Source organism: Oncorhynchus gorbuscha, unplaced genomic scaffold (assembly GCF_021184085.1).
Source record: "Oncorhynchus gorbuscha isolate QuinsamMale2020 ecotype Even-year unplaced genomic scaffold, OgorEven_v1.0 Un_scaffold_4308, whole genome shotgun sequence".
In the NCBI taxonomy this organism is placed as follows: Eukaryota; Metazoa; Chordata; class Actinopteri; order Salmoniformes; family Salmonidae; genus Oncorhynchus; species Oncorhynchus gorbuscha.
The window spans coordinates 24,642-36,418 of NW_025745279.1; the positions used below are offsets into that span (position 1 = coordinate 24,642).

The 11,777-nt window shown below is 48.4% G+C and overlaps 1 protein-coding gene across 1 annotated transcript in view; it reads left to right on the forward strand.

The window, feature by feature from the left end:
- The window catches only part of LOC124018211 (dynein axonemal heavy chain 11-like), a gene marked incomplete at its 3' end in the record, with an annotated part of 34,787 nt that extends 23,555 nt beyond the window's left edge, over positions 1-11,232 (forward strand). Inside the window, 16 exon segments of the mRNA XM_046333473.1 lie at positions 83-248; positions 354-456; positions 537-566; positions 568-676; positions 823-920; positions 1,059-1,220; positions 3,740-3,933; positions 4,140-4,167; positions 4,169-4,303; positions 4,448-4,571; positions 9,679-9,821; positions 10,049-10,210; positions 10,304-10,363; positions 10,498-10,671; positions 10,805-10,951; positions 11,119-11,232. Of these exon segments, the coding sequence (XP_046189429.1) occupies positions 83-248; positions 354-456; positions 537-566; positions 568-676; positions 823-920; positions 1,059-1,220; positions 3,740-3,933; positions 4,140-4,167; positions 4,169-4,303; positions 4,448-4,571; positions 9,679-9,821; positions 10,049-10,210; positions 10,304-10,363; positions 10,498-10,671; positions 10,805-10,951; positions 11,119-11,232 (1,949 nt within the window).
- Positions 11,233-11,777: the final 545 nt, after the last annotated feature.

The following is an 11,777-nucleotide window of genomic DNA, read 5'->3' on the forward strand; positions in this document are numbered from 1 at the left end:
CCGTAGTAGAACGCCCACCTGAACGGCTATAATTCTGCTGCCTATAGTGGCATAATGTGATGTGTGTGTGTGTGCACTGCAGGTGTGTTAGAGAAGCCTCTAGAGAAGAAGGCAGGGCGTAACTATGCTCCTCCTGGAACCAAGAAACTCATCTACTTCATAGATGACCTGAACATGCCTGAGGTGGATGTGTATGGTACTGTCCAGCCACACACACTCATACGCCAGCACCTGGACTACAACCACTGGTGAGAGGACACACACACATACACGCACGCACGCACACTCAAACATCATTGCATGAACTATAACTGCTAGTGTGCGAGTCGGTGCGTGTTTATGTGGTCTTTCAGGTACGACAGACAGAGGCTGGTGCTGAAAGAGATTCATAACTGTCAGTACATCACCTGTATGAACCCTACAGCAGGGAGCTTCTCAGTCAACCCCAGACTACAGGTAACACACATATACAGTCGACTCTAGACAACAGCAACACACACAGGCTAACCTCTCTCTCCTCGCTCTCTCTCTCTCAGAGGCATTTCTCAGTGTTTGCGGTTCATTTCCCCTAGCACTGAGGCGCTAGCCACTATCTTCACTAGCATCCTGTCAGCCCATTTCCTCCAGGGGGGGCTTCAGCTATGGCGTCTCGCGCTCGGTAGGAACACTAATACAGGTATGTCAGTCTGTCTGTCTATCTGATTATCTACCTACCTGTCTGCCAAGTCTGTCTGTGTCTCTTTCAGTCTGTGTGTCTGTCAATCAATCTACTTTCCTCCTCCCTCCCTCCATCCATTTTTGTCTTTCTCCTCCTGCAGGCAGCCATCTGTCTCCATCAGAAGGTCAGTCAGAACTTCCTCCCCACGGCCATACGCTTTCACTATATCTTCAACCTGAGGGACCTCTCCAACATCTTCCAGGTAGCACACACACACATTGAAAAAACATCATTGTCATCATCAATCTTCATCAATGTGGATTCATGCCTCTCTATCTCGCTCTTTATCTATGTCTCCCTCGCTCTCTCACTCTTTATCTACGTCTCCCTCTCTGTGTAGGGTATTCTGTTTGCCCTGCCAGATTGTGTGCGTTACCCCATAGACCTTGTCCATCTGTGGCTCCATGAGTCGTCCCGGGTTTACTCTGACAAACTGATGGAGGAGAAGGATGTGGAACTCTTCAACAAGATTCTACTGGACACTGGCAAGAGATACTTTGAGGTGAGAGACATGTGGCAGCCGTCTGATGGGGTTGTTACAAACAAGACTGCTTAACATACAACATGCTACTCTCTTTACTTCATTCACTCATATTTACATATTGTGTCTCTCTGAAATTGCTTATAGTAAAGTGATCCATATGGCCTTTACACATCCAGTGCATTCGGGAAGTATTCAGACCCCTTCACTTTTTCCACATTTTGTCACGTTTGCAGCCCTTTTCTAAAATAGTTTAAATCAATCTGCACAACCTCGTAATGACTAAGTACTGAGTAAATGGTCTGAATACGTACATAAATGTGATATTTCAGTTACATGTTTTCTACATTTGCAAAAAAATTGTTTTTTTTTTGCATTGTCATTATCAGTGGCGATTTTAGCAGGTAAATCTTGGTGGAGCAAATAAAAGTGGGACGCATCCTAGCAAAGCCACGACACAACACTAAACAATATATGAATTTCACTAAAACGGTGACGAACTGTGCCCACAAACTGTTCGGGCCTACATAAAGATGTCCCAACAACAGCAGTCCCAACACCTTACCACTGCGACACCTGACAGCGAAACATTTCATTCAGCCTCATTTACTGCCTTTAAAATAATATAGCTGTTATGGCTGTCTTGCTTAAACAAACGTGGTTTCTACTGACATTTGAGACGTACACGCTAAGGTATAAGGGTAACGTCAAGTAGATAAGAGGCAATCTGTAATTTTGATTAAGACATTAATGAGCGAGCTAGAATGGACGTGGTCAATATAACTATTTGTTCAGCACTTTTGAAATATACAGCAACAGATTTCAAAACATGGGCCGTTCTTACAGGGTTCCTGCACACCAAGTCAGAACCGTAGGATAAATAAAGGGGCTTATAAGCAGACAATGAACGCTCTTACAATATCAATGATTACATTTCTCAAAAACAGGTTATAGGCTACATGTGCACCACAAAGTCAGAACAGTAGGCGTAATTAAGAGGTGAAAATAGACCAAATTATTGGGGTGAGGCCTATGGGCTTCTAACAGCTTACTACACAACATACACTTAGTATTATTTTCTTAGCTACAGTACACATCTCCCTGGCATGTTACACCATTTATGCAGCAGCATACAAGACATTTTTGGACTCACCTTGTTGTGCTTTGCTCACTTGAACAGGAAGGTGGCACGGCGGTCCATTGTGTGCAAATTTTGTCATCAGAGTCTGGCATTCTCTGGATGTACGGTGATTTCAAGACAACTGGGAACTCAAAAAAAGGTTGAATAATGATGACATCAGTGATCTTCAGGTCATAGCTCTAGTAAGAGGCCCGAATTCCGAGTCGGATGAATGTTCAAAACTTATTTTCCCAGTCGTAGCTCATTTTTCCCAAGTTCCCAGTTGTCTTGAACTCTTTAAAGCAGATGTTGCAGTTCCGATTTAACAGTTGTTTTAAGCAGGGCACAATTCATGCTTCATTGACAGAATGGCCAATGTTGAATGTTTATCATTTTTAACTAGGAAAAGAGACCCTTAATCTTAGACTTGGGACCACACAGCCACTCCACTGAATAGCAGGCTGATGATTGCTTTGCAATCCTTGCAGTTAGCCAATGATTCCTTCCAAACCACTCATTGCTGAATTTGAGATTTCCAACCTGGTGAGCAATCTTTATGTACAATGGCCGATGAGCACCGATACATTTTATCTATAATTTCTCGTCATTATTTCTCTTCATATGATAAGGATTAAAAAGGATTTGAAAGTAGATTGTCGACTTGATTCATGACGATGACTGCTCGCTAAGTTTTGAAAGTATGATGTTGACATGATCAGTCCATTCAAAGCTACTGTAGATATATGTGATTTGACATTTTATTTGTGACCAATGACCTTGAGCCTTCTTGGATGGGCACTTCTAATGTAACTCTATGGCAGCACCCAAGGGGCTTGAATTTTCTAGCTCTACCCTTAGACTTTGTGGTGATGTAGTGTCCCCATAGGTGACAGAGCACTGAGCCAATCACGGCGCAATGCTCCGTATTTTCTGCTGCCCCACCACCACAGAAAGCACTGAGCTAGGCTGAAGCACCTGCATTTTGAAACTGCCTTACTCAAGAAAACAAAAAAGAGACCATGTTTGTATGTGGCTTTATTAACTCATCGATATATCTTCTTCTTTTTTTTTTACATTGTTTGCAAACTGATATGTGACACGTATTAATGCCAAGATAACATGCAAAACAGGAAAGCCCCCCCCAAAATTGTGGGGCTCTGCCCAAACTCCCCTGAATGATAGGTCGCCACTGGTCATTATGGGGTATTGTGTGTAGATTGATGAGGAGGGAAAACGATTTAATCCATTTTAGAATAAGGCTGTAATGTAACAAAATGTGGAAAGGGTCAAGGGGTCTGAATACTTCCCGAATGCACTGTACACTTACTGTAAGTGATGTTCTGTTCAAGTTCTCCCTCTGGCTTTCTCTTTTTCCTGCTCTCTCTCTCTCGCTCTCGCTCTCTCCCTCCTCTCTGTGCAGGGTATAGATGAGTCTAGTTTCATCCACCAGCCCCTGGTGTACTGTCACTTTGCCCATGGGGTGGGGGAGCCCAGGTACCACCAGGCATCAGACTGGGAAAAGCTCCAGAAGACCCTGACTGATGCTCTGGAACACTACAACGAGCTGCATGCTGTCATGAACCTGGTGCTCTTTGAGGAGGCAATGCAGCATGTGTGAGAGTCACACACACACTGCCCTGTCTGTCACAATCTCCACTCGCTCAGCCAATCACTAACTTCACTCGGTGCGCCACTCACACACACACACACACACACTTTGCTTATTTTCCTGCTGTAAACTGCAGGGTAATGCACATACGATCTCTCATCACACCTGAAATAAGCACACACTCACGCCAAGTTGATATGTCTGTGTCCAGGTGTCGTATCAGTCGTATCCTGGAGGCCCCCCCATGGTAATGCTCTGCTGGTGGGGGTGGGAGGCAGTGGGAAGCAGAGTCTGTGTCGCCTCGCTGCCTTCCTCAGTACCCTGGAGGTGTTCCAGATTACACTGAGGAAGGGCTACGGGATACATGACCTACGGGTACGGACTATCGACCAAATAACGGCTAAATACAACAGAATTTCTGGAAGGTTGAAAGCAAGAGCTCTAGATATCTAGATCCTGCTCATTTACAAAAATCCCCCCTTCCCTCATCTCCCCCCCCCCCTCATTCTCTCTCTGTAGAGTGATATTGCAGCGCTGTACATCAAGGTGGGGGTGAAGAATATTGGGACAGTCTTCCTCCACACAGATGCCCAGATCCCAGACGAACGCTTCCTGGTCCTCATCAACGACATGCTGGCGTCAGGTTAGCACCAACACCACATCTCAACCATTCAAAGACATGCTGGCATCTAACCTGGACTCGGGGGTAGACGTAACATAGTAAATGTACATCCGGGACACAAAAATGATGACATGTTACCTTCCGTATGGTATGTATTCATTTCTGGATGTCCGTCACCCATTTAGTGTGGTATAAATTTGTAAAACGCACGATATGTTCTGAATTCCATTTTGCTGTGTCTAATGTTAGCTATGTGGCTAGGCGCCTAACGTTAGATAAGTGGCTCGGTGGCTAAGTTTAGCTAGGCTAGGGGTTAAAAGTTAAGGCCAGGGTTAAGGTTAGGTTGAAGGTTAGGGGAAGGGTAGCTACCATGCCAAGTAGTTGGAAAGTAGCCCAAAAGTAGTACGTAGTTGCAAAGTAACTAAAAAGTAGTAAGTAGTTGCTAATTAACTAAAATGATGCCCGTGATGAGATTAGAACTCGCAACCTTTGGGTTGCTAGACATTCACGTTATACGCAAACACATCCACCCCGACCAACCACCCTACTTTTTTTGTCCATAAGTAACCTTCTGTCTTTTGTAACCACACCAAACGTAACGTATCGTACTAATTTCAGTGTCCCGGATTTAAATTTACTATGTTATGTCTAATCTATAAAACCAGAATGTGGCATCAGGTACCTACACCACACCACACCTCAAACATCAACGACATGCTGGCATCAGGTACCTACACCACACCACACCTCAACCATCAACTACATGCTGGCATCAGGTACCTACACCACACCACACCTCAACCATCAACGACATGCTGGCATCAGGTACCTACACCACACCACACCTCAACCATCAATGACATGCTGGCATCAGGTACGCACCAACACCACACCTCAACCATCAACGACATGCTGGCATCAGGTACCTACACCACACCTCAACCATCAACGACATGCTGGCATCAGGTACCTACACCACACCACACCTCAACCATCAACTACATGCTGGCATCAGGTACCTACACCACACCACACCTCAACCATCAACGACATGCTGGCATCAGGTACCTACACCACACCACACCTCAACCATCAATGACATGCTGGCATCAGGTACGCACCAACACCACACCTCAACCATCAACGACATGCTGGCATCAGGTACCTACACCACACCTCAACCATCAACGACATGCTGGCATCAGGTACGCACCAACACCACACCTCAACCATCAACAACATGCTGGCATCAGGTATCTACACCACACCACACCTCAACCATCAACGACATGCTGGCATCAGGTACCTACACCACACCACACCTCAACCATCAACGACATGCTGGCATCAGGTACCTACACCACACCACACCTCAACCATCAACGACATGCTGGCATCAGGTACCTACACCACACCACACCTCAACCATCAATGACATGCTGGCATCAGGTACGCACCAACACCACACCTCAACCATCAACGACATGCTGGCATCAGGTACCACCAACACCGCAACTCAACTATCAACGACATGCTGGCATCAGGTACCTACACCACACCACACCTCAACCATCAACAACATGCTGGCATCAGGTACCTACACCACACCACAACCATCAACGACATGCTGGCATCAGGTACGCACCAACACCACACCTCAACCATCAACGACATGCTGGCATCAGGTACGCACCAACACCACACCTCAACTATCAACAACATGCTGGCATGAGGTACCTACACCACACCACACCTCAACCATCAACGACATGCTGGCATCAGGTACCTACACCACACCACAACCATCAACGACATGCTGGCATCAGGTACGCACCAACACCACACCTCAACCATCAACGACATGCTGGCATCAGGTACGCACCAACACCACACCTCAACTATCAACAACATGCTGGCATGAGGTACCTACACCACACCACACCTCAACCATCAACGACATGCTGGCATCAGGTACCTACACCACACCACACCTCAACCATCAACAACATGCTGGCATCAGGTACCTACACCACACCACAACCATCAACGACATGCTGGCATCAGGTACGCACCAACACCACACCTCAACTATCAACAACATGCTGGCATCAGGTACCTACACCACACCTCAACCATCAACGACATGCTGGCATCAGGTACCTACACCACACCACACCTCAACCATCAACAACATGCTGGCATCGGGTACCTACACCACACCACACCTCAACCATCAACGACATGCTGGCATCAGGTACCTACACCACACCACACCTCAACCATCAACGACATGCTGGCATCGGGTACCTACACCACACCACACCTCAACCATCAACAATGCTGGCATCGGGTACCTACACCACACCACACCTCAACCATCAACGACATGCTGGCATCGGGTACCTACACCACACCACACCTCAACCATCAACGACATGCTGGCATCAGGTACCTACACCACACCACACCTCAACCATCAACGACATGCTGGCATCGGGTACCTACACCACACCACACCTCAACCATCAACGACATGCTGGCATCAGGTACCTACACCACACCACACCTCAACCATCAACGACATGCTGGCATCAGGTACCTACACCACACCACACCTCAACCATCAACGACATGCTGGCATCAGGTACCTACACCACACCACACCTCAACCATCAACGACATGCTGGCATCAGGTACCTACACCACACCACACCTCAACCATCAACGACATGCTGGCATCAGGTACCTACACCACACCACACCTCAACCATCAACGACATGCTGGCATCAGGTACCTACACCACACCACACCTCAACCATCAACGACATGCTGGCATCAGGTACCTACACCACACCACACCTCAACCATCAACGACATGCTGGCATCAGGTACCTACACCACACCACACCTCAACCATCAACGACATGCTGGCATCAGGTACCTACACCACACCACACCTCAACCATCAACGACATGCTGGCATCAGGTACCTACACCACATCACACCTCAACCATCAACGACATGCTGGCATCAGGTACGCACCAATACCACACCTCAACCATCAACGACATGCTGGCATCAGGTACCTACACCACCACACCTCAACCATCAACGACATGCTGGCATCAGGTACCTACACCACACCACACCTCAACCATCAACGACATGCTGGCATCAGGTACCTACACCACACCACACCTCAACCATCAACGACATGCTGGCATCAGGTACCTACACCACACCACACCTCAACCATCAACGACATGCTGGCATCAGGTACCTACCCCACACCACACCTCAACCATCAACGACATGCTGGCATCAGGTACCTACACCACACCACACCTCAACCATCAACGACATGCTGGCATCAGGTACCTACACCACACCACACCTCAACCATCAACGACATGCTGGCATCAGTTACCTACACCACACCTCAACCATCAACAACATGCTGGCATCAGGTACCTACACCACACCACAACCATCAACGACATGCTGGCATCAGGTACCTACACCACACCACACCTCAACCATCAACGACATGCTGGCATCAGGTACCTACACCACACCACACCTCAACCATCAACGACATGCTGGCATCAGGTATTGACACCACACCACACCTCAACCATCAACGACATGCTGGCATCAGGTACGCTACACCAATACCACACCTCAACCATCAACGACATGCTGGCATCAGGTACCTACACCACACCACACCTCAACCATCAACGACATGCTGGCATCAGGTACGCACCAACACCACACCTCAACCATCAACGACATGCTGGCATCAGGTACCTACACCACACCACACCTCAACCATCAATGACATGTTGGCATCAGGTACGCACCAATACCTCAACCATCAACGACATGTTGGCATCAGGTACGCACCAATACCTCAACCATCAACGACATGCTGGCATCAGGTACGCACCAACACCACACCTCAACCATCAACGACATGCTGGCATCAGGTACGCACCAACACCACACCTCAACCATCAACGACATGCTGGCATCAGGTACCGACACCACATCACACCTCAACCATCAACGACATGCTGGCATCAGGTACGCACCAATACCACACCTCAACCATCAACGACATGCTGGCATCAGGTACGCACCAATACCACACCTTACCCATCAACGACATGCTGGCATCAGGTACCTACACCACACCACACCTCAACCATCGACGACATGCTGCCATCAGGTACCTACACCACACCACACCTCAACCATCAACGACATGCTGGCATCAGGTACCTACACCACACCACACCTCAACCATCAACGACATGCTGGCATCAGGTACCTACACCACACCACACCTCAACCATCAACGACATGCTGGCATCAGGTACGCACCAATACCACACCTCAACCATCAACGACATGCTGGCATCAGGTACCTACACCACACCTCAACCATCAACGACATGCTGGCATCAGGTACCTACACCACACCTCAACCATCAACGACATGCTGGCATAAGGTACCTACACCACACCACACCTCAACCATCAACGACATGCTGGCATCAGGTACCTACACCACACCTCAACCATCAACGACATGCTGGCATCAGGTACGCACCAACACCACACCTCAACCATCAACGACATGCTGGCATCAGGTACGCACCAACACCACACATCAACCATCAACAACATGCTGGCATCAGGTACGCACCAACACCACACTTCAACCATCAACAACATGCTGGCATCAGGTACCTACACCACACCTCAACCATCAACGACATGCTGGCATCAGGTACGCACCAATACCACACCTTAACCATCAACGACATGCTGGCATCAGGTACCTACACCACACCACACCACAACCATCGACCTACACCACACCTCAACCATCAACGACATGCTGGCATCAGGTACGCACCAACACCACACTTCAACCATCAACAACATGCTGGCATCAGGTACGCACCAACACCACACCTCAACCATCAACGACATGCGGGCATCATGTGCCCTGTCTCCTAGGGGACATCCCAAACCTGATCTGTAAGGAAGTAGTGGACATGATCGTGAGGCATCCCTAGCTAGTGTGTTAGTATTCTAGTGTGTGCCCTATCTCCTAGGGGACATCCCAGACCTGTTCAGTGAGGAGGAAGTGGATATGATCGTGACGTCCATCCGTATGGAGCTAAGAGGACTGGGCCTGATTGACAACAGAGACAACTGCTGGGCCTTCTTCATCGAGAGGATACGGAGGCAGCTCAAGGTCTGTCTACTGGGCTCAATGAGATCAATCAATTAAAGTCAGCTCTATAACAGGAAATGTAATAGGTGGAAGGTGGAAACTGTGTGCTACGTTTACAACAAAGTATGCGCAATTTATTTCCTGAAGAGGGAAATGTCAACAGTGACAAATAGTTGATTTGTCTCTCTCCTCTTTTCCCTCTCCCGTCTCCCCCCCCCTCTGTTCTTCTTCCCTCCACCTCGCTACAGGTGGTCCTGTGTTTTTCCCCGGTAGGGTTCACCCTGCGTACCCGTGCTCGTAAGTTCCCGGCCCTGGTCAACTGTACAGCCATAGACTGGTTCCACTCCTGGCCTCAGCTGGCCCTTCAGTCTGTCAGCACCACCTTCATAGAGAAGATACCTGATCTGGAGGTTAACACCAGTCCGACGACACGTCACAGTCACATAGACAGTGGATGATATATATTTGTTTGCATATCCATGTTTTCTCTCTAACCTCTCTAGCCGGATGTCCGTGCGTCCATCAGTGAGTTTATCTCCTACGCCCATACCAGCGTTAACGAGGTGAGAGGCTGAGAAATAATTTATCTCTACAACATAAAGGGCTTCATTTCAGTGACAGTTGAGTCAGTTGAAATCAAGTGACAGATCATTTGAATATAATATTGAAAGTACTTTATTGTCTAAATGTGTTCCAGGTGAGTGTGAAGTACCAGCAGAACGAGAAGCACTTCAACTACACCACTCCCAAGAGCTTCCTAGAGTTTATGAAGCTGTACGGTAACCTACTGGGGAGAAAACGCAGAGAGCTCACTCAGAAGATGGAGAGACTGGAGAACGGCCTGCAGAAACTACAGACCACGGCCTCACAGGTCAGTCAGACTCATAGCCCCCCCCCACACACACACACACAGGAACACACTTCGCCTCTTCCCTCTCTCTCTCTCTCGCTCTCCGAGCCATCTCTCTACCGACCCTCCATCCATATCTATTTCCCTTCTCCAGGTGGAGGATCTTAAGGCTAAGTTAGCAGTCCAGGAAGTAGAGCTGTGGCAGCGGAACACAGACACAGAGGCTCTCATCTCTAAGATCGGCCAGCAGACAGACAAACTCAACCAGGAGAGGGCGGTGGCAGACGCGGAGGAACAGAGGGTAAGAGTTGAACACGTGAGCCTTGATCAGTTTCAAGGAATCCTCAGAAATCGTAATGGTGTTGGTAGTAATTATTAGGTAATTACCATTTTGTTGTGCCATTTCTAAGTTGAAATGTGCAATGTATAAGTGTTTAGTGTGTGGTGCTGTGTGTTGTTGTCCTTTAGGTAGGAACCATCCAGGCTGAGGTGACCACACAGCAACAGCAGAGTGAAGAGGACCTGGCGAAGGCTGAACCTGCCTTACAGGCAGCTGACGCAGCCCTCAACACACTCAACAGGGTAACACACAGCTCTACAGGCAGCTGACGAAGCCCTCAACACACTCAGCAGGGTAACACACAGCTCTACAGGCAGCTGACACAGCCCTCAACACACTCAACAGGGTAACACACAGCTCTACAGGCAGCTGACGAAGCCCTCAATACACTCAACAGGGTAACACACAGCTCTACAGGCAGCTGACACAGCCCTCAACACACTCAACAGGGTAACACACAGCTCTACAGGCAGCTGACACAGCCCTCAACACACTCAACAGGGTAACACACAGCTCTACAGGCAGCTGACACAGCCCTCAACACACTCAACAGGGTAACACACAGCTCTACAGGCAGCTGACAAGCCCTCAACACACTCAACAGGGTAACACACAGTTCTGACGAGCCCTCAACACACAGGGTAACACACAGCTCTGACACAGCCCTCAACACACTCAACAGGGTAACACACAGCTCTACAGGCAGCTGCAGCCTCAACACACTCAACAGGGTAACACACAGCTCTACAGGCAGCTGACACAGCCCTCAACACACTCAACAGGGTAA